Genomic DNA, 25255 nt, shown 5'->3' with positions numbered 1-25255 from the left:
CTTTTGTTTTCTTAATTACAAAAGGCCTAAAAGTAAACAGTAATAAAAAATTCATACATTTTAATTTCTACAGCACAACTCTGTGAAGCATTTTAAAATTTTAAGTAGCTCCAGCCAACTTTATATTAAAATTGAGATCTGTAGACCAAACAGAAAACCAGTGCTTAAGACATTGCTGTCACAGTCATGTTTAAAAACGATATGGTACATTTCCAAAATGTCAGAAAAAAAAAACAACCCATCAAGTATTTTTTAATATTCTAAACTATACATATTAACAACCTGGATGAAAATTAATCACATTCATGTTTTGGAAGACCTATTTCAAACATTTAAAAGTTCTAGGAATTAAAACACTGACCCCTGGTTAGTACTTGCATGTGCCCACCTATCTGAAGTTTTATCTACTCACAAGAACATCTGCTTTGCCACTTAGGCCCTTCCCGTAGTCGTCAGTTGCAATGACTTGAAACTTGAAGTAAGACCTCCTCATATTATGGAAGAGCATAGCCGTTTTGATAAGCCCTGTGTATGTTTCCACCACGAATCCTTCTTTTCCCTCTTTAATTGGTGGTATTATGAGTCTGTATGCCATGGCACTATAATTGCCGGTATCTTTATCAGTAGCCTAGGAGGGAAAAAACACAGGTTATAAATAAGCAGGAAAAAAATAACCTTTGTTAAAGGGCTTATTTATGTTTGTAAGACAGTTTGTATTTCTTGTGTAATAATAACACAATAAAGCCCTCCTAAGGTTATATTTTTCTAGATGCTGTTATATAGATTTATAGACTTTGTGTACACAGGGTTGAATGGCCATTATGAGAAGGATAATGACTATTAAACTGTGAATACAAGGGACAGAGACACTAACTCAGTCCAGTTGATGAACCAAGTGTTTTGATTGGCATGTTTCATGGGTTCAACTCTGGGCTGAGATCCAAAATGGTGTAAGGATGAAACTGTTTACCTAAACATTGTCTTGTGTAATAGGCATAGCATGTGATTGTGCTTTTGATCTAACCTACTTCCTAAAGGGAAAAAAATAATGTATTAAAATATCTCAAATAACAACAGGACAGTGTTCAGATCTTTTAAACAATAAATCTATTTTTTTTTTTTTTTGGTGGTACGCAGGCGTCTCACTGTTGTGGCCTCTCCCGTTGTGGAGCACAGGCTCTGGACGCGCAGGCTCAGCAGCCATGGCTCACGGGCCCAGCCGCTCCGCGGCATGTGGGATCTTCCCGGACCAGGGCACGAACCCGTGTCCCCTGCATCGGCAGGTGGACTCTCAACCACTGCGCCACCAGGGAAGCCCTAAATCTAGATATATCTATGAAGAGATCCTAATTAGTTAGTGCCATATCAAAATTAGAGAGGGTTAGAATACCAATCCAGCTTCCTTTTTCATCAGCTTGTATCCTGATTAACCAATTTTTTTTCCTGGTTGTAGGTACTTATGTTCTACATGTTGAGGTTTCTTCACATTTAGAATTTTAAAAGAAATAGTTGCTTAGAATACTTTTTTAAAAATAAAGCTGTGAGCATAATAATATTAGCCTGGCTCTATGGTTTCTACTTCAGGGAAATTTTTCAGAATGCCAATTTGAGAATTATGTCACAGTGAAATATTTGAAAGTGGAATGGTGGATGAGATAGTTTTAGTGAATTTATACAAGGCTATGTAACTTTATTCATGATACTAGATGGGTAACATTTATATTTTAATTATTATAATTACTATTTTTATTATCTGGTTATTCTTATTTTATTAAATATTATTGTTAAATATCAGATATCAAGCATTTATGATTTACCATTACAATGCTAATAATTCTACAAAAATAATTTTGTTCAACAAAACTAAAATTCTCTGAGGAATATATTATTCTAGTTACATAAATTAGTGCCGTCCAATAGAATTTTCTGCAATGATGGAAATACTCTACATGTCCTCTGTCCAATGCAGTGGTCACTAGCCACATATGACCACTGAACACTTGAAATGAGGCTAATATGACCAAGGCAGTGAAATGTGAATTTTTTATTAAATGTAAATAGCCAAAGACTATAAAGTAAGTGGTAAAGTTGGGCTACAAATAATGACAATAATAGTAAATAATAGCAAATGTGTGTTGAGATTCAGCATAAGTTTGAATCTCTAGCTTTAAATCCTATATATGTGCTTAACCATTTAAAACATTTCAGGATAAATTTATCTGTTAGACAAGGTAACTTAAAGTAAAAAAAATCCAGATATTTTGCTTCAGGATAAAATATTTCTTGAAATTCATAAGTTAAAATTCTCAGCTTTAGAATAGGACAAGCTCGAGCTACCAGCTCATCTCTTTAAATGCTCCGTATGTTTTACATAACGGCAGAGCTTAGTTTTTGCATTAGAGGAACAGTAATTAGATTCCAACATAGGTCACATTATCACTAAAGAGAAAAAAAAGAAAGAAAAATAGTTATCAAAGTGTTTATTTTTAAGCTTTGAATCCAGGTTTTTATTCATTTAACAAAGTATAAAATAAGAAATAAAAAGCACATTCCCAACTAAAATTAAAATCAGTTTGAATTAAGTAACCAAAGACATTTCTTTCATATACTGTGAGCAAATTTAAGACATGCTGAATCAGTCAAAGATTAGGCTGAATATTATCCTTTCACTTATGATTAACATAGGTATTTCCCCTGAAATAAACATTTTACCATTAATGCAAACTTTATTGAGGTATAAGAAACTGGCACAAAAATGTACAAATCATAAATACACAGCTCAATAAAAATTTGCAAAATATACACATCCAATGGACCAGCACCTGCATCAAGAAATCAAACATTACCACCATCCCAGAACGTCCATCATGTCCTTCCAGCCATACCCAGTTCGCCAGAGAAACCACTATCCTGATTTCTAACACCATTGATTAGTTATGCTTATTTTTAAACTTTATATTGATGGAATCACAATACATGGTCTGTTTCCTGTCTGACTTCTTCTACTCAATTTTGTGTTGTAAGATTGTAAACCTCAATATTTTAAAATAAACCCTGTAACACAACATAATCACATTTAGAAAAGAAAAGGCAGTTAAAGAAAAATCATCATGATTGCTTGGTATATTAAGCCTCTTTGCACAGTTCTTACTGATTAACTTCCATTTCAATAAACAAGTAATTTCACTTTGCTCTATTCCTAATTTATTAAATTATTATAACCACAAAGTGCCATATTTTACCTTAACAGATTAAGGTGTTTTTAAATATACTTTTCCTGAAACAAATAATCATTTAATACAAAAGTTTGGGTAACTCAGAAATATCTTTTTTAAATGATTTTCCCTAGTACCTTAGTAGCAAATTGTCAAAAATGAGATACAGGGTTTAAAAAAAATCATGTTTACTGGACCTTTTTTTTTTTAATTGAATGAAAGATATCTTAAATTCTATAGTGCTTTACAATTTTCAAAACTTTCACACAGATGATTTTATATAATCCCATTATAACCACTTTTTTTTTTCTCCTACTCCTATATTGCCCCTCTCCCCTTCCCTCTTTCCACTGGTAACCACTGGATTGTCCTCTATATCTGTGAGTCTGCTTCTTTTGTGGGTTTTTTTTTTTCAAATATATAAAACTTTACTGTCATATGTATGTTGTTAGTAATGACTCCACTTTAAATTTTTAATCTTTGAGTAGGTTTGATCCTCTTTGGAATCTGAAAAGATCTTATTTCAGAAAACACACATGAGGATAGTTGCCAGAACCATTAGCAGTCTTTCAAATCTACCCCCTCTCTCCCAAGTATAGTTGAAACTAACAAGTTAAAACATGAGTGATAAAAATTCCAGTAGGTACTCTACTTATGATCAATTTAAAGGCTTATTAAGTTTAACTTTGTCTATTCAATTTCAATAAACACATGATTTAAAACAAAAACCTATATGCAGTTGACCCTTGCACAACTGGGTTTGAACTGCGGAGGGTCCACTTAAAGTCAGTGACTGAGGCTGGGTCAGTCTCAGGTTAACAACCTGTCAAGTGCTCTTTAAACCACAAAGTCCATTTACATTATTTGTGTAATGTTATGTTATAGCTGCTGTGGCGAGCTAACTTTTATTGAGCTATTATGATTTTCCAGGTGCTATGTAAATACTTTTCATACATAATCTCATGCCATCCCTTCTTTTAAGTTTTTTTTTTTTTTTTTTCGGTACGCAGGCTTCTCACTGTTGTGGCCTCTCCCGTTGAGGAGCACAGGCTCACGGGCCCAGCCGCTCCGCGGCATGTGGGATGTTCCCGGACCGGGGCACGAACCCATGTCCCCTGCATCGGCAGGCGGACTCTCAACCACTGCGCCACCAGGGAAGCACTTGAGTAAGTTTTATTGTTATTATTTTATAGGTGAAGAGATGGAGGCACAGAGAGATTAGTAAGTTGCTCATAATCACAAAGATAGTTGATAGCAAAGTTGGGTAAGTCTCATTCTAAAACCTATACTATAACCACTACATTCAATATGTCAGAATAAGTACCAGGACTAAAATCCCAGTGAAAACAACATTAAATGCTAGATAAATGATCTTCAGAATTTTTCCTAGACATATCAAGGAGATAGAAAGACAATAATAAATATGCAGGTCAACAACCAAGAGAAAGCAAGAATACAAACAGCTTAGTACTGATGGTAGTTTCACCTAGAGGGTTTCTTCTGATCTAGGTGAACTTAAAATTTAATTTATGAGGTCTTGAGTGGCTCAGAGAATAGGAGGCAAGACCGAAGGCCCACGCATAGAAGTTAGTCTAAAGACTCCACTCTCAAGAATGCTAAATTCTCACTTTAAGGGTGAATGAGAAAGTCATCTCTCCTTTCCAGCAACCACTGCCACTACCACCCAAAACTAAAAAGAAAACTGCCTGGTTTAAACCTTGATGTTGAATGCAGTGCAGAAAAAAGAAACAACCAAACAACAACAACAGAAAACAAAAACAAAAAAACCCCAAAACTTCCTTGAGGCTCAATCCATAACCAACACAAGCCTTCATCGGAGTTTGTAGCCTTCATTCACACACTACCAATTCCCTCAACTCAAGGATAAACCACAGTATTCTCAATTTGTAAATTCGGTGGTCCTGAGCTCTACCTGAATGAACAGAAAACCCACAACTGAGAATTTGAGAAACTGGTCTTTGATAATGGCCTAGCCTCCTCACAGAAGCAAGCACTTTTTCAAAACAGCTACCTCCAACATATGCCTCAAAGAATTCTAACAAATAAGTTGCAAGAAAGATGAAAACTTAAAGTCACATAATTCTCAAAATGAACAAGAAACAAAATACCACGAATAAAGAGTCTGTTGTGATAAAAAATGAAAGTCGAACCCACAAAGGCTTTAGATATTTGAATTAGTGGACAGAGAGCATAAAGTAAATGAACAATATGTTCCACTAAACAACAGTGATCTTTAAAATACAAATAAAATGAGAATAGTTGAACTTAAGTAAAATATATTTTCTAGAAATGAAAAAAAAATAATTGAAATAAAAAGCTCATAAATGAAGTTGTTAGAAGGTTAGGCATAGGGCACAAGAGTATTAGTGAACTAAATGACAGAGCAAAAGTTAGGCCTGATGCATTCTGGGGGACTAAGTACCAGTTTGGAAGGAAAAGCTTTGCCTAAAATGTCATTAGTGAACTCAAGCATGAATAGAGCAAAAGAGCCAAGAGGTTAGAGCCAAGAGGTTTTTTCTTAAATAAATAAACTATTGTGTATATAACCTGCATTGTTTCCTTAAAAATGGGAAAACATTCATAGAGATATTCTATGAAAGGGGAAAAAAATTATAAATCTAGTCCATCATTTTTTAGATAGTAATAAGGGGACATCTAACAAGTTTGGCTAAACGAATGTCTAAAAATTAAAACTGATCTATCATGAAAACTCTAAGTGAATCAAATTTACTAAAGAATGAATGTCACTTTATTTATAACATCAGCTTCTTTATAATCAAAACTTTATACTGGGTTCCTGACACAGCCATTATTATGTAGAAGAGGTGACTCTGGAAGATCTGACTCACTGACTTTCGTGAGTTTCTCTTAGTGAGCAAAATCAGGAAAGTTATGTCTAGAGCTGTTTTTAAAAAATGAAAGTCAGAAATGAATATTATAATTATATTTGCTGTAATTATATTTTTAAATGAAGGTTAAGACACAGGAAACCACTTATGCATTTCTAAGACCTCATCTGGAAATTTTAATGCACACAGGTGCCCAATATTAAGAGAAAATCACCAAATAACTGCTTCTATCATACAGGGGAGTAGGTGAGCCCATTAATTTTCTCACAGCCTAAATAACTGTTCCCCTCTGTTGCCTAAATGAATACTATGGATGCAGAAATATTAGTGGAATAATTAGTGATATCCAAAGAACTTCCAAAGCCCATTAAAGTCCAATAATGCTAACTTTAACTTTTGCTTCTCAATTAGACCCCGTTTTAACAGTTAACAGCACTGAAGGCTCACTCTCCCTGAAATAGAGTGTAAATATTTTTGAATGTCGGGGTAAAAGTTCTCAAATCTCACATTACCACGACTAATGTCAGTATGTCAAGCTGTGTTTGTAAGGGACAAAATGGCTCTTGCATTTTTAGAAACTACAAAGAAACCTTCATTTTAAAGCCCTTAAAGGCAATATGTCCAACATATAATAAAATATAAATAAGGAAAGTGTCAGGTAGATTGATCTAGTTAGAAGGCTATTTAAGACTTCTGTAAAAATGAAAACAAAAAAAAAGAGAGGAAAGAAACATTTTAAATAAGAAATCTTAGTATTTAATTTTTATAAGAACATCAAAAAAAGGACCATAGTCCAATAAAATAATCTCTAATTTCAATATGCCCATTAATCATTTACTTAATTATAGTTAAGTAAAAGTCTAATGTAATTCAGAGATATTCTAATGAGTAAAACACAACTTGGTGTAGAAACGACAATTTAATAATGGTTTGTAAGATCATGCAACACAGAATTACAGAATTTTCAGGGGTTTTATTATTATTTTATCCTAGTTAGAATTTGCCAGTTTACTCTTAAGTTAAAGAGTGGTGGCAAATATCACACAGTAGTATCTATTTGAAAAATTAAAGAGAGAAACTGACCTGAAGATTAGCAAAATATTCCTTTTATAATTTTTTTAAAGTTATACATTGAAACATTCTGTATTACAGAAGGCATGAGAGTTCAAAATAATCAAGTCCTGCATTTATGTAATAACTGAAACATTTTTTTAGTTTTATTTCCATTTCCTTATAAAATATATTCAAAAATAAATATTATCTCAAAAATTAATTTATTCTTTTCATCATTGCTAATATAATGTGATCATATATTCTTCAATGATGCTTTGAAATGAACTCTGAAATCATTTTTTCTAACTTCTCATTCATGTGGAAAAGAAATTGCACTCTATTCAACAGACATAGTATGAAAAGAAAATACAGGCACAATTTCAGTCCTCTCTTTGAGAGAGGAAACTAGTTTTTAAAGTTGATTTTGGATCATAAAATATTATGGATTTTTACCAAAAACTTACTTATATTAAAATGTTTAAGAAATTTGTACTTTTGCAGAAATTCTGTAGTTACAAATCCTAAATCTTTCCATATTCAAAAGAAATTAAATGACGTGTTCATTATCTCTGACTTTCTGGTTCTTTCTTAGTTACATTACATTTGATCAATCCAAACCAATTTTAGTTTCTTCTCATCTCCCACCCTCCTAGTCCTTCTTCTGGCTACCATACTTGATCCTCCTTCTGTCTTCTCTTTGCCTGGTAAGGGCATCAGTACCTATGGATTGAACTGAGCTAAAAATCTCAGTAGACACTTCAACTGTCTTATCTCACACCTTGCCTTTCTACTCTCAGTCCATCAGCAAGCCCTCTGAGTTCTACTATGAAATCCTTCTCACTTCAGTGACTATCCATGAAGCTGATATTGCCCAAAATCAGGCTCTCCTATCACATTTTTAAATTCAGCAATAGCTTAAAAATGATAACTCACACCTCCCAGAAGATGAACTTTAAGACAAGTCCATGAAATATTCACAATCTGATCCCAGTTTAACATTTCAATTTCTTGCCCTACATTTATTCTATTTATATTTCTCCAAAACCAATCACATTACCTACTTTTTTTTTCCTGAACAATCTATGTTCTTTCATGATTCCAGGCCTTTGCACACATGGCTTCTTCTCTCTTAAATGTCTCTTGTCTGCTAGGCCACATGATACTCACTCCTGGACTATACTATGGCATGCGTGTTTGCACACACACACATTGAATATATGTAATGTTGAATAAGGCACTAAAACCTCAGCTTAAACTACTGCTTTTCTGAAAGCTGGCCTGACTCCCCTAGGGAGTGCTGCTTCCACCTACATGTTTCCAGTAGCATATTTTATATTATTTTTAGTATAGCATTTACCTTTGCATATTACAATATTTAAGTGTCTTTATTACACATAAAGTGTGTTTCTATTCATATCTTTTATTCTAATATCATGTCCAGCAAGTGGTCAAATAATGTTTGGCTGAAATGTCAGTAGAAGCATACCAGAGATCAATATTTAGAAGTGACGGATGTGAGCTTGAATCTACCACTTATTAGCTATATGAGCTTGGGCAAATAACTTTCTAGGGCTTAGTTCCTCACTGTAAAATGAGGAAAATAGGACATGCTGAATAGGGTGGCTGTTGAATATTCACTGAGGTATGAAATGGAGTGCCTCGCACAAATAATCGAGATCATGTCATCTTTATGATTTTATAACTAGTATTCTCAGTCATTAATCAGCCATTGAGAATTTTGTTTATTTCAAACAAAAGAGAGTATATTTCCATTTCAGATAAAACATAGCATTAAGAGTAGGATAAAAAATTATGATAATCGGGGCTTCCCTGGTGGCACAGTGGTTGAGAGTCCACCTGCCGATGCAGGGGACACAGGTTCGTGCCCCAGTCCGGGAATATCCCACATGCCGCGGAGCGGCTGGGCCCGTGAGCCATGGCCGCTGAGCCTGCGCGTCCGGAGCCTGTGCTCCGCAACGGGAGAGGCCACAACAGTGAGAGGCCCGTGTACCGCAAAAAAAAAAAAAAAAAATTATGATAATCAAGTAAAATTATTTACAAAGAGATAAAAAGCTGTAAATTTTGTAAAACCACCCCACAGAACATCAAAGTTAAAGCTTGAAAGGCAGTTACTAGATAGCATTTATATGTAATAAAATTGCTAGTTTTTGTGTGTTTGTATGTTTGTTTTGTTTTGGCCAAAAAATAGCATTGGCCAACCTGTCTTTAACCTAATTGCCTTTGGCTAACTTGCTCTAATCTAAATAGTTCTTCAGCCAATGAAGAATTGGCACTGACAATGATTGAAATAATTAAATGTAGGTTGACTGTCAGCACTGAAAAAGAGTAATATATAGAAGATTATAATCAGGAAAGATCTGGGAAAACATCAGAGATAATCTGAAGGTATAACCAGTGTCCAGCATTGGGCTAAGCACTTTATGAATAGAGTATCATCTAATTTTCTTAACTCTGGGATGGGTAGAAGGAACTAAAGCCATTCTGTAAATGGTATTCCAAACTGTGGAAGACTCAGTATATGACCCCAAATCACACAGTTGGTGAGCAGAGTTTTAATCTTTGACTTTAAGGCCCATGAAGGATTTGCCAACAGACTTATTGTGTCTAGAGAAGTATGTGGTGGGGTGAAGATTATTTCCAGGCTCCTTGCTTCAGAGATAGCCCCTGTACTAAGCCGACAGATTTCATTAAAAATTGCACTTTAATATTTCTCAATTTTTTCCTTCTGTGCAGATACTATCAGAGTTCAGTAGGAATTAAATTAAGACAAGTAGCTTCATCTCCATATCTCTCTTTCAGGACAAAGCAGAACACAAACACTGGCAGGAAACAGAGTTGTTTATATCCTTATCCTGGTCGTGCTGCTCCATTAAATGACATGTTGAAAGAGAATTCAATATTTTAATTGCATTTAGTGCTAATCAGACCCTTATAAATGTATGTGAGATTACACATTTTCACTGTGTTCTTTTCCTTTTCTCATTAGTTATCCCTAATTTTCATGATGATTATTAACATAACGTTAATATGCTCAGGAGGTGCCAGGAAAGATGAAGTTTCATGCTGTGATTCATTAAAGCCAGAGAAAGGACTGCTTCATGTTTCAACTTTTTAACAGATAGTTCATTTATAAACTTGAAAGATAAATTTTTTGCGTTCAGAATTTTCTATTAATACTTTTTCTTGGAGAAATGGTATTTTTGACCACGTCTATCTACAAGGGGGGAATTTAAGGGATGTCTTTAACATTCTTAAATTGCTGGACTTTTCCAGTCTGGGATTACTTTTTTTATATGGACCTTCTTTCTGAAAAAGCCTATTTAAGAAATTTTACAGATATCTTAATTATGTTTCTATTTTAGTTAAAAGAACTTCAAGATTTTTTTTCTACTTCTCAGACATATGTTAGTTATTGAAGATAACCTCGTCCAATTTTGTGGTTTGCTATGGCATGGTATGGTATGATAAGGACCAAAAAAAAAAAAAAAAAAACCCAATATGCCCTTTTTTAAAAATATTCTTTTTAAAACTGTCCTCTGGATAAGTTGATACTGGTACTATCTGAAGGTTGAAATTTCTCCTAGCTGTGCTGTTAGGCTTTGTTTCTCAAACGTCACGCCTGCATATATAGATTTTTTTCTTCTTAAATTTGCTATGGCTTCCTAAAAGGGAAATATCAAGCTATCGACAATTACTGATAAATAAAATATATACAAAAATACTTCATAATGCAGTGTTAAGATAATACTACTCATTTAAAACTTATAAATATGTTTCAAAAATATCAATATGATCATTGCTTATGTAAGAGAACTGACCACCTCATTTAAAATATGTAAGTTGAAAAAGTTATATTGATTACTTCTCATTGGGATAATATCTTAATATTAACTTTCAGCTTTTATAATTATTCTACCATTAAGGTAAGAAGAAAAATTAGTGGTCCATACTGATGCTAAAGGTGAGTTCTAGAAAGACATGCCCACTATTTGGTTTCAAGGGCAATGATAAAATACCTGAGCATTCAATAGAATTGTGTTTTTAATAACTTATATGCACTGTGCATGCTGAATTAAGAACATCTGGAGTCTGAGATTATGATTATCTTATAGGCAAAAAGGACTACTCAGGTAAAATAACTAATAATGACTGTGAATATTTATTGAGAGATTTCTGGGAGACAGGCACTGTGTTCATGCTTTTTATGCATTTTTAAAATTTATAACAAAAGAAATTTGTTAGATAGTACTGCCATCACTTGTAGACATGATGCTTAGAGAAATTAAGAAATTTGTCCAAGGTTACACAGCCCAGTAGTGGTTAAAGGATAAAAATCCAGATTTGTGTTCTTCGTTATGCTTTTGGAAAAGATACAGATTTAAATATCAAAACTTCATTTTTATGGCCTTTATGTTTTTTATTCATTTACCTGATATTTCATAATATTGGGATTTAGCATATTCATAATATTTGATTAAGCTTTAATCAATATTGACTTAAGTGAAAAGTTCCCTAGTTCCCTAAGTCATTCCTGCTGTCATAGAAGGAGCAGAGGCATTCCTGTTCTATTCATTTCCTGCCTACAGAAGTACTTTTTTTGTACTTTTGGTCTCAGTCTCATCCCACTCTCTAATTTTAGCTCTAACCCAGAATTGTAAACCCACAAAAAGCCCCTCCCTCAAAAGTGGTTGTCTCAGTATCACCTGGCCTTGCCCTTGTTACTGAACCCTGCAGTGAGTGTGTTCTGAGCTCTCCTCCGGGGCCTTCTAGGTCTGGAAGGCACACTATATGTTTCCTGTGATGCTTGTTCTCTGCTGAGCACCTAAATCCTTCTTTCACCTGGTTCTTCTAAAACTTCAATCTGTTTCCTCTCACTTATTCTTCCTACTCAGCTCAGATTCTTGGTCAGTGCTCTATATCATAACATAACAGCAAGGCTTTTGCCTGTGCTCATGTGTCTTGCAAGGACTTAGCAATCTGTTTCTAACCTGTGGATACGATTACACAATTTTCAGGTCCAAATCTTATCTCTCTGGCTTACAATTTTGGATTCTGAAACCAAGAACCAGATAATCCCATGTGCTTGTTCATACCAACCTGCATTCTCTCTACCAATACTATCTTCCAGATTCAACCTACCATGCTTGATAACTGGCATTTCTCAGTCACAGCCACCAATAACATAGTGTCCCATCTTCCCAAAATATGCTTTCTTGCTAAAAATCAAAAGAAAACTATGTGGCATTGTTTCACTAAGAATTAAAAATAGATAATTCCTTAATATTAACTACACAGAGGGCTAATAAGAAAAATATGAACTCCTCTACTTTGGTCAGAATTATTTTACACCTTCCAAGAAAAACAGCTTGAATTACCAGAAAGTTGAATAACCTTCTACCTTTTGTTTTTATGAATTTAGCACTTTTTAAACATTTAAAATTTTTATTTTTATTTTTCAAATTATATCTCCAGACATAACCAGCATCTAGATCAAGAAATAGAGTGCGTTATCAGTCTCCTCCTAAGAATAACAACTATTCTGATTAGATTAGTTTTTCCTGTTTGTGGACTTTATATAAAGGGACTTAAAGAAATTTGTATTTTTGGTCTGAATTCATTTGCTCACATATATTAATGTATGTACTGTTGCTGGACATTGAGGTTGTTTGCAGCTTTTTGATTTTACAGACAGTTAACGTATTTACAAATAGTGGATTTTTTGTACATATCTCTTATGAGCATATGTATTCATTTTTGTTGTGTAAAAACTCAGGAGTAGAAATTATGAATTAGGGGATATGCATATGTTCACACTTAGTAGATGATGTCAAACTGTTTTCCAAAATATTGTTCCAATTTATAACCCTTTGGCAATATCTGAGAAATTCAGTTGTTTTGAAATTTGGTTTTGTCTTTTTTATTTTAGCTATCCTGATGAACATGTGGTGATTTCTTATGGTTTATTTTGTAATTCCCTAGTAGTTAATAAAGTTGAATTCCTCTTTATGCATTTTTTTGCCAATTTTTATATATTTATTCATGGTCTATTCCAGTCTGATTCCTATCTTTTTATCTTGAGCTCTTTGTTTTGTTCTGTTTTCACTCATCAGTTTGTTAGAGTTCTTATATACTCTGAATTGGAGATCTTTGATATTGTCTTGTAGCATATCTTCAGGTCTATTGGCTTCAGGTGGTAATAAAGTCTTTCAAATTACTATGAAACTCATTGACTTTGTCTTTTTATGGATCACTGGGATTGTAAGAGGCCATGACTCCTAGGAAAAAAAAAAATCCTGGGAACAAATAAAATGAGGCAGTATAAAAAGAGATATAAATTTACAAAAATTAGTGTAGCAACCACATAAAGTTTCAGGATCTACTTGATGAGAATTTCTAGAGTTTTACTATTCCTATTCATTAGAATGCATTTTTGTGATTGCAGACATTTCTGTGTCTGTTTTTGAAAAAAATTTGAAAAGTCTCTTTGTAATTCTCAGATATACAGTGACTTATTAACTAACCGATGTAAATTATATTCTCTTTATGTACATAGTCTTGCTCCAGGCCTGCTGGTTTTCATTAATGTAAATACATTAGAATTACTACGGAGAGTCATCCATTCTTTATGACTTTTTTAGAAATGAATTTTCTTCAAAATACATTTTAGGGAAATCTAATACTTTACTCTTCTCATTGGCAGTACTAATAGGCAATTCAAAAATAAAGTGTATTTAGAGAAGTATGAATAAAAACCTTTTAAAGAGCTCACTTTTATCATTTTTGCTAAGATTGGTGTTATAGGTCTCCTGTGTCAGTTCAGTACAGCACAAAGTTAAATGGAGGTTTAAAGAATTTCAGAAGAATTTTCAGAAAATTTCGGAAGAATTCTGATTGTCAATATTCCTACCAGGTGATGGAAGATACGGTCCTTGAAACATAAAATAGGAATGTATATATAACCATCACCGCTCAACAACATATAAAATCTTCTACAAGAAAATGCAAGCTTGATTCAGAAGATAATATTCCACATCCATACCTTGGATTGTTAGACATATAATCGTCTGAAAGACATGCAAGCATTAAATACATTTCTAAGCTCACTAAAGTGTGATCAGACTTTGAAATATATGGGCCACCAATTAATTTAGGGAAGGTTAAATGATTTGGACATTCACCAAATAAACTACTTTTTCTTCATGTACATGCCTGATGGCTTGAAACCCATAAAAAGTTCTCAAACTCTCTTCTTTTAAGGTAATTTCCAGTTATGAGAGCTATTTTCCTCTACGTTTAAGGACCCCAAATTTGTCATTCTTCAGACATTTATAGCCTGTAAAAAAAATAGTCCCATTCCTATTTTAAGCAATAAAAATTAAGGCAATTCTTAAGTTACATTCAAACCAACAACTGTAAATTGAGTTACTACTACGTAAAGGAGATGATTTTAGATCTCTCTTCTGGACAATAAAAAGACAGATTTTTGCAGAGAAGGGGAAGAGAAAGAGAGTAAAACATATATGTGGAATTATTTTATCTGGAAACTCCATTTGTGGCTACAAAGATAGATGTGGTCTTGTCCATGTATAATACTAGCAACAAAACTATAATTTTCTGCTTGTTCTGACCAAAAGAGGCAAATGTTATGCATCAGAAACTGGTGATGGTGCTATGTTCATATACCTCAACTTGCACAGGGGAAAATACAGGCTTAGAATGTATAGACTCTTAGACACAGAGTGGTTAGTAACCATCTGTTTGCATATACTCCATAGAATTCAAAAATAGACATGAGATCTTTTCCAAAAATACATAAGATACAATAATATATAACAAAAATACACCAGTTGTTAGGAAAAAATAATTTTCTTGACATTTGGTTTCTCCAGAGTGGTTAAATCAATGGAAAACCATGATAGATTCATAAAGATATCACCAAATCTAAGCTTCTAATTTTGACAAGAAGGGAAATTACCAGAGAAATGATAGGTCCTGTCACTCTCAGTGCTGTAACCAAGCCCAAGAGTTTAATTTAAAGTGTATTTTACTTATCTGAAAGTCAATAATTCATTCAAGTATTACATGGAAAGTCTTGATTAAACATACTAAAAGGCATAACTACATGTAAAAATAAATAAAATTTCTAACACCACCTTAAGATGTTAAGCACCACCTTAAGATGTTAAGCACAATGTATCTATAATGTCATTAAGTTAGTGAGAAAGCATGATACTTGCTTAGATGAAATGTGAATTCTAGTAGAGAAAACAAGCACATAGATACATGATAACAATATAATATCTAAATTATATAGATAGATAGATAGATAGATAGTAATTCAGTTATAGGGTTATAGCCAAGAAGACAGTGAGCCCTCAGGCACCTGTGTGCATTCACTTGTTCAAGGTACAAACCATAGAAGGTTAGATGGCATGGTAATCATGAAGGAAACAAATGGTAAGATCTCCTAAGAAACATCACTCTTGAAACAATAAGTAGTGTTTGTATAAAGCTGGGTTTCCCAGAGTTGGCAAAGGGGAATCAAAATTACCATTTCATGGGAATTTCAGACTGGTACTTGTTTACATCTTTGTTATATGGAGCAACTAGGGAGAAATTGTCATAAAATAATCCACCAGCTTCAAGTGACCATAACTTCAAGTAAACCATAAAAACTGTGAAAAATAAGTGCTTTGGATTTCAGAATTTGACCTGTACAATGTAGTTCTCAAATATAACAATTCTCTTAGGGTACTTGGCTTTTTTTCCCCCACACTGTAATTTTCCTAAGGTAAATAACATGCAAACCATCAGAAGCGGTTATAGACGTTTAAGGGCACCTAGTTCTAAAGCAGTATTTGCATAAGAGAAGACAACTATGGCCCAGAGTGATGAAGTGTAACGTTCCATAGAGAGTTAAGAGCATATCTGGGACTGAATCCAAATGATGTGACTCCAGCCCAGCGCTGTTCTACCTGGGAGAACAGAGCATTGTCTCCGGGCTAGAGTGCCTGGCTATGAATCCTGGCTTCACTATGGCCTAGGTGTACACATTGGGCAGGTTACATATTGTTTCTGTGTCTCAGTGTTCTCATCTATAAATTGAGAATGATAATAGTAGCTACCTCATGGGCTTTCTGAGGGGAACACATGAGTTCATTCCTGACAAGTGTCTAGAGTACTTAGCATTGTGTAAACACGGGGTAAGGGTTTGCTATTAGTACCAGTTTTGACATAAGCCAGGCATGAGTCTGGCCCAGTAAAAGATGCTATACTGGGGAAACACATGCTAAACCCTCATGGGTGTGCTGGAATTGTTTTCTGTCAGACCCATATGAGCAGGCAGAGGGCCAGGGAACAGGATCCCTCAGAGGCCCTTATCTCTGTCTAGAAACAAATTATGTTGCTCTCTGCATTGTTACTCTTGCATATTTCTATACTTTTTGCCACTAAGGAAATTTGCATCCTCTAACCATGGCTGTGGCTTTTTTCTCTCACCAGCGTCTTTCTGCTAAAATCTCTTGCTGTCATTCCAAGCTTATTTAGGCAATGTAATAAAGAATTAGAGATTGGTCAGAATGCTCCCTTTCTTGATGCTTTTTTGAAATATTACTTTCTTTCAGTCTATAAATTTCTTAAATCTGGCTTCTTTATTAACTCAAAGATGTAATGTTCACGGTCTTTTTGACTTTCAGTAGAAATCAAGTCTACATTTTAATTCAATTTTTCTGACACTGAATTTTTCATATCTGCAACTTATAAGGAGGGATTAATCCTTATTGCATTAACTTCTGGAAAATATCTTCATACTTCAGAAAGATTTAAATTACTCTTGATCACATTTAACTTGTCCCTATATTTGTATTAAATTAGGCTATCGGTTACAGTTAAAAAGACATGCAATAAACTAGACAAATTAGTTAATAAATTGAAAAGTGTTTCTAAAACCAGATCTGACTTGTTACCTTAATAGAGGGGGTCATAATTCACAGAGGTCATCTCAATTTGAGAAGCAGTTAGTTGCCATGTTAATTATCTCCACTTTTTTCATAGGAACTTAATATGTTATTTTCTGCCAACATTCTACCCCTGCCAAGATACTATTCCTCACTTCCCATAGAAAGCAATGTGATACAGAGATTACAAGAAAAGGCCTTGAACTAAGGTAAACTTAAACTTTTAATTCTGACTTCATTGGTTATTGGCTGAGTAATACTTGGAAAGCTATATAATGTTACTAATCTTCAATTTTTCCAACAATAAAACAAGGAATAATTGCATCTACTTTATAGGTAAGTGTGTTTATTTGTTTGTTTTATTCGTTTGCTTCTTTATTTAAACACTTTCGGTAGGCTAAAATAAAGAGGTTTTCACAGTTCTCAGAAAAGTAATAAAGACAAATAAATGGCAGCTATTGTTATTAACAAATAATATTCACTGACTGGTATTTTCCAACAGCCCAAGAGGGACAATATTCAAAGGTCTAGCTTAATCTTTCTTACCTCACACAAAAATTTTTGAATAATATGACAAATATTCATGACTTTTCAACCTTGTTTTTACTGGATAAATAGTTGCTGTTTTAAAGTTCTTTCTATATTCTGGAAACTGTTTCTTTGAGTTTTTTTTTTAAATATATGTTGTAAATATTTGCTTTCAGCTAATTGCTTGTATTTTAATCTTTTATGCTGTCCTTGTCATTGTAGTCCGTTATTCTGATGTAATGAAATTTATCAGTCATTTTTCATTAGCATATTTCAGTTATCAATGTTCAACAAAAAAAGAAAATTACAGACCAGTATCACTGATGAACATAGATGCAAAAATCCTCAACAAAATACTAGCAAACAGAATCCAACAACACATTAAAAGGATCATACACAATGATCAAGTGGGATTCATCCCAGGGATGCAAGGCTTCTTCAATATATGCAACTCAATCAATGTGATACAACATATTAACAAATTAAAGACTAAAAACTATATGATCATCTCAATAAATGGAGAAAAAGCTTTTGACAAAATTCAACACCCATTTATGATAAAAACTCTCCAGAAACTAGGCATAGAGGAAACCTACCTCAACATAATAAAGGCCATATACAACAAGCCCACAGCAAACATCATTCTCAATGGTAAAAAACAGAAAGCATTTCCTCTATGATCAGGAACAAGAGAAGGATGTCCACTCTCACCACTATTATTCAACATAGTATTGGAAATTCGAGCCACGGCAATCAGAGAATAAAAAGAAATAAAAGGAATACAAATTGGCAAAAAAGAAGTAAAACTGTCACTGTTTGCAGATGACATGATACTATACACAGATAATCCTAAAGATGCCACCAGAACACTAGAGCTCATCAATGAATTTAGTAAAGTTGCAGGATACAAAATTAATACACAGAAATCTCTTGCATTCTAATACACTAACAACAAAAGATCAGAAAGAGAAATTAAGGAAACAATACCATTTACCACTGCAACAAAAAGAATAAAATACCTAGGAATAAACCTCCTGAGGAGGCAAAAGACTTGTACTCAGAAAACTATAAAACACTGATGAAGGAAATTAAAGATGACACAGAGGTGGAGAGATATATCATATTCTTGGATTAGAAGAATCAGTATTGTGAAAATGACTATACTACCCAAAGCAATCTACAGATTCAATGCAATCTTTATCAAATTACCAATGGCATTTTTCACAGAATTAAAACAAAATATTTTACAATTTGTATGGAAACACAAAAGACCTCAAATTGCCAAAGCAGTCTTGAGAAAGAAAAACGGAGCTGGAGGAATCAGGATCCTGGACTTCAGACTATACTACAAAGCTAAGTAATCAAGACAGCATGGTACTGGCACAAAAACAGAAATATAGATCAATGGTACAGGATAGAAAGCCCAGAGATAAACCCACACACCTATGGTCACCTAATCTATGACAAAGGAGGCAAGAATATACAATGGAGAAGAGACAGCCTCTTCAATAAGTGGTGCTGGGAAAACTGGAAAGCTATATGTAAAAGAATGAAATTAGAACACTCGCTAATACCATACACAAAAATAAATGCAAAATGGATTAAAGACCTAAATGTAAGATCAGACACTGTAAAACTCTTAGAGGAAAACATGGGAAGAACACTCTTTGACATAATCACAGCAAGATCTTTTTTGACCCACCTCCTATAGTAATGAAAATAAAAACAAGCAAATGGGGCCTAATTAAACTTAAAAGCTTTTGCACAGCAAAGAAAACCATAAATAAGACAAAAATACAACCCTGAGAATGGGAGAAAGTATTTGCAAACGAAGCAATGGACAAAGGATTAATCTCCAAAATATACAAGCAGCTCATGCAGCTCAACATCAAAAAACTGAACAACCCAATCCAAAAATGGGTGGAAGACCTAAATACATATTTCTCTAAAGAAGACATCCAGATGGCCAAGAGGCACATGATAAGATGCTCAATATCACTAATTATTAGAGAGATGCAAATCAAAACTATAATGAGGTACCATCACACACTTGTCAGAGTGGCCATCATCAAAAAATTTACAAACAATAAATGCTGGAGAGGGTGTGGAGAAAAGGGAAGCCTCTTGCACTGTTGATGGGAATGTAAATTGATACAGCCACTGTGGAGAATAGTATGGAGGTTCCTTAAAAAGCTACAAATAGAACTATCTAATGACCCAGCAATCCCACTACTGGGCATATACCCTGAGAAAACCATAATTCAAAAAGTCACATGTGTTGGGCTTCCCTGGTGGCACAGTAGTTGAGAGTATGCCTGCCGATGCAGGGGACACGGGTTCGTGCCCCGGTCCGGGAAGATCCCACATGCCGTGGAGCGGCTGGGCCCGTGAGCCATGGTCACTGAGCCTGCGCGTCCGGAGCCTGTGCTCCGCAACGGGAGAGGCCACGACAGTGAGAGGCCCGTGTACCGCAAAAAAAAAAAAAAAAAAAAAAAAAAGTCACATGTACCGCAATGTCCATTGCAGCATTATTTACAATAGCCAGGACATGGAAACAACCTAACTGTCCATTGACAGATGAACAGATATAGAAGATGTGGTACATATATAATGGAATATTACTCGGCCATAAAAAGGAATGAAATTGGGTCATTTATAGAGATGTGGATGGACCTAGAGTCTGTCATACAGAGTGAGGTAAGTCAGAAAGAGAAAAACAAATATCATATATTAATGCATATATGTGGAATCTTGAAAAATGGTACAGATGAACCTGTCTGCAGGGCAGGAAGAGAGACACAGATGTAGAGAATGGACATGTGGACACAGTGGGGGAAGGGGAGGGTGGGATGAATTGGGAGATTTGGTTTGACATAAATACACTACCATGTGTAATATAGAAAGCTACTGGGAACCTGCTATAAAGCACAGGGAGCTCAGCTTGGTGTTCTGTGATGACACAGATGGGTGGGATGGGGGTGGGGAGGGAGGTCCAAGAGGAAGGGGATATATGTATACATATAGCTGATTCACTTCATTTTACAGCAGAAACTAACACAACATTGTAAAGCAATCACTGTTTATCCATTCATCCATTACTGGACATATAGGTTGTTTCCACCTTTTAGCTATTGTGAATAATGCTGCTATGAACACTGATATACAAATACCTGTTTGAGTCCCTGCTTTCAATTCTTTTGGGTATATGCTAAGGGTGATACTTTTAAGGGACATTAATTCTTGTATTAAAGACTGAAGAGAAAAATTACAAGTTGATTTTCTTCTCTCTCTCCCTGCAATTAAAATGACTGATTGGTGTGATCAATGGAAATCAGTTTTGAAGAATCAGTTGTGACAGTTATCAGCATTAAACCATAGCAAATGTAGCAGGTAGTCCCTAATTAATTCTCTTGTTCTGTGTCCTTTGACACAATCCAGGAATTACTTTAACATGATATGAACATTCATATCATTGAGCCAGAATCCAAATCTTTACATGTGTGTTTAAATAAAAGCCTTAATAATTACTTGCTTTTTTGGTCTAGTTTATTAGAATGCTAACTCTATAAAGGCAGAGGACAGTCTGTTTTGTTTGCCTCTGTATTTTCAACACACACTAGGTATACAATGTATATTTTCTAAAAAAAAAAAAAAAAGAACTTTAAATAGGTCTCTAAGCATATTAGGTATACCATTTCAGAGTGCACCCATACACAAACATATATATATATATATATACAAAATTTTCCTTCTTTTACTATCACTTATATTGAATAATTAATTTCAATAATGCTCTCATTGTGTTGCCTTTCTCCTAACATACTTTTAGTAATGCCTTTAATCCACTGTCCATATTTGAAAATAGTAAGTATTGTTTTATTCATTGATATTTTAGTCTCATATTTCTTAGTAAATCCTCTAATATGTTTCCTCTTACTGTTCCTACACATAACACAATTTTAAAAAAATTTATCTTTATGATTTCATGATGGACTAAAAAAATTTAACTTGCGTGTATGGTGGATAAAATCTAACATTACCCCAATATTATACAGTAAGTGGTAAAAAGCCTCTTTCACAATCGTAGGCTGATTCCCTGTTTTTTAAATCATCTTCTGCCAAGATTTGGGCTTGGCTGGCCCTGATCCAGGGCTATTTCTAATAACATTTTTTGCTGCCCTAAGTATGAATTGAAAAGACTTGCTTAACTCACTTTCACTCCGATTAAATTTGTAAAGGAGAAGCTTCCAGCCTTCAAGGCTAAAGGCAGCATTTGAAAATGTTCACCACTGAAGATTTATTACCCCCATCACTTCCTAAGGTCCTTGCCTCCTATCACTGTTCCACAAACACACTCTGCACTTTGTTTTTTCTGGGTTTGGCTTTGTGTTTCCTCTGCTTAGACTATTCTCATTTGCACTTTGAGAAAGTCTAATGGCTCTTCAGTGCCACTCAAATTCTTCATCCCCCAGGAAAACTTTTATGTTCTTTACCAATGAAAATGTCTCCTTCCCTTGAATCCACATAACAATTTGTGCTTTCCTAACTGAATTAATCATAACAGCATATACTTGCATCAATACATTGCTATGCTTTTTCTCACATCCCTTCTCTGTCTCTGTCTCCCCTCCTACATAGAATATTATATGGCATGAAATTGGTTTCCTGAAAAGGACCCCTCTCCCTAGCCTGAATAACCCACTGATCAATTGAAGAAAGGACTGTCCTATGGAATTCTTGGTAGTCCTGGAGAAATAATCAATCCCATCCCTGTCTACATCATCAAAAGTAGTCCATGGCTTCTCTCCGATGCATCTCTCACCCCCCAGATATTTCTTCCCATGTAGCTCTTCACACACCCTAATTTGATTCAGTTTCCCACTTCACCTTTACTTCCACCACCAACCTTTCACCAGGATTCCTTGGAATTCATAGTCCATCATCAGCAATATCGCCTAAATATTCAACCTTCCCTTTGAATATTACCATTACTTTTTTACTCTTCCCACCCTGGTCCTCTCCCCTACATACGATACTGCTTTCTAAGGCTGACTCAAAAAGTGGCTCCCATATCTGACATAGCACAATGCCTAGAGGTAGATAGGTGGCACGTGTCCTGTCTCTGAATCACTGCTTCTAGAACATTATTCTATCTCCTTTGCCACCTTCTCGCAATTCTTCTGAAGTAAATGCCATCATCAGATAATATCACCCATTAAATTCTCTTACTGCCGTCATCTATAGGTTTCTTGAATAATCTCCTTTATTAATGGAATATTTTAGCATTTAGCTTATTTTTTTTCTCCACTACAGTATTACTTCTATTAGCATGAGTGGTCATGTAAAAATACACAGGGGCACTCATTCACAGCAGCGCTTGACAGTTGATCACTCCCTCTTTCAGCAATTTAGTTCTTACGAGTCTCAGGGACCCTATTATACATTTCCCTAGTATTCTTGCTACCTCATGGCAGCAATTTCTCAGCATGATTTGACGAATCCGCTTCCTGATCTCTAAGTATTGAGTTCCTAAGGCTTAGTCTTTGGACATTTTTTTTAAGCTTTTTGTTTTTTTGATGTGGACCATTTTTCAAGTCTTTACTGAATTTGTTGCAACATTGCTTCTGTTTTATGTTTTGGTTTTTTGGCTGTGAGGCATGTGGGATCTTAGCTCCCCAACCAGGGATCAAACCTGCACACCCTGCATTGGAAGGCGAAGTCTTAACCACTGGACCGCCAGGGAAGTCCCTGGACTTTTCTACCTACATCCATTTTCTTTAATATCATGATTTCATCCTGGCCTGCAATTTCTTTCCTGAATCTAAATCAGCATCTGTAACCACCTTGCCAAGAATTATGCTTTGCATGTTGAAAACGCCTCACAGACATGGAATATCCAAAAGTGAACTCTTGATTTTTGCACCATAATTCCCGAGGGAGCAATGGGGACCTGTTCAGAACAAAACCCTCAGAGCCAACCTTGATTTCCTCTAATGCCCCACATATAATCCATCAGCAAATCCTTTTGGCTTCCTTTTTACTTCCTTCTCATCATCTCCCCATTCTACACCATGGTTCAAGTCACTACCAAATCTTGCCTGGACTAGGGATGCATTGGGCTCTGTTTCTACTCTTGTCTAAAAACACTGTGTATCTACTCCCACATCCCACCCTGCACAACATCCAGAATAATCCTTTTATATTGGATTATGTCACACTTCTAGACAAAACCATTCAAAAACTTTCTTTCTAAGCACATCTAAAATAAATCCCATATTCTGGTCCTGGGCTGCATTTCCAGTCTCATCCCCAGCCAGTCTTTTTCAGTCACACTGACCTCCCCAAATTCCCTCCAACTTTAGAGACTTTATATTGGAATGCCCAGAATGCTCCTTACCTAGAAATAGACAAGTTTCTCTCTTGACCACATGACTTTATGTTAATAGTTCCTGTTTTCTTGATCTACAATTTGTTTCTTCTATTAGTTTGTTTGCATTACTAGGGTGGGAAGTTTGGGGGTTTTTTGTTTGATTATTTTTTAGTTGCTCTATGTCCAACTTCTAGAACAACTCACACTATAAACACCCCAAAATTATTTACTGACTAAATGAATAAACTGAATCAATCGTTAATAGGACTAAAATGTAAAATAAGATAAAAATCAACTACAAAGGACTGCTACCTGTAAATCATAATGCAAGTTGGATATAATGTAATTGGCTTGAATTTGTACACCAATTTTAGTTGCAACTGGTGATTCAAATCAGGAGTCAGAATTTGGCACTGTGGAAGAGCTATTTTGCAAGTACAACACACATGCTTTATTTGCTTGGTTGATTTTTCTCTTTCTTACTTAAGGATGTTAAGGTGATAAAATCATATGTAAGAAGAGCTCAATCATGGTACTCCTGGTAATAGGGAAAGAAAGGCAACTACTCATATGCAAAACTAGAGGCAATCAATAGCTGGATTTGCTTAGAAATATTTAGGTTTTATGTTTGTATGCTAATAGCTATTTTAAAAATTGATTATTAAAATAGCTTCAGAAATATAACTCTGTAATTAATAATCTAAAATCCTATAGCCTATAAAATTTCCTCAATGTAATGCAATATTTACAAATTTATTTTTTAGTTATAAAACTATTTCAACTTTATGTACTATTGAAAAAAATCTGAAAACGTATTTGATAATTAACTAAAGAAAAATTGAAAATTATCAACTTTAGTCTATGATATTGTGTTTTTAAATTCTAACATTTCTGACATATGAAGGTTTTAAAAAATCTTTACTAAAGTACTAATGTTAGTAGTGTTAGTAGTGTTATTTTTTACATTGATTTAACTAGCATCTTGAATTTTAAAAAATTATTGAAGAAAAAAGAATTACAAAATTTATTACATTATTTCTTCAATCAGAAAATAGTAATTTTATATTTGCTACAAGAAACTCCATTTTGAGACTCTTTGGAGTTATTGTAAATTAATCCTGAATATTAAAGGCATACAAATATACTAGGAAAACAGATATTTTGATATCTTATTCAATGTAAAACATCATAAATAATTTGTTCCTACTTTTATAGTAAAAATAAAGCACAAAAAGTTGCTTA

At 34.4% G+C, this 25255-nt stretch overlaps 1 protein-coding gene across 1 annotated transcript in view; it reads right to left on the bottom strand.

The window, feature by feature from the left end:
• The window catches only part of PCDH15 (protocadherin related 15), a 711784-nt gene that overhangs the window by 56292 nt on the left and 630237 nt on the right, over positions 1-25255 (bottom strand). Inside the window, exon 25 of the mRNA XM_049696610.1 lies at positions 413-628. Coding sequence (XP_049552567.1) covers positions 413-628 — 216 coding nt within the window. The remainder of the gene's footprint in view (positions 1-412; positions 629-25255) is intronic.

Source organism: Orcinus orca, chromosome 14 (genome assembly GCF_937001465.1).
Source record: "Orcinus orca chromosome 14, mOrcOrc1.1, whole genome shotgun sequence".
In the NCBI taxonomy this organism is placed as follows: domain Eukaryota; kingdom Metazoa; phylum Chordata; class Mammalia; order Artiodactyla; family Delphinidae; genus Orcinus; species Orcinus orca.
Note: the sequence above shows the minus strand (reverse complement) of the source record. Positions and strands in the feature narration are given on the sequence as shown.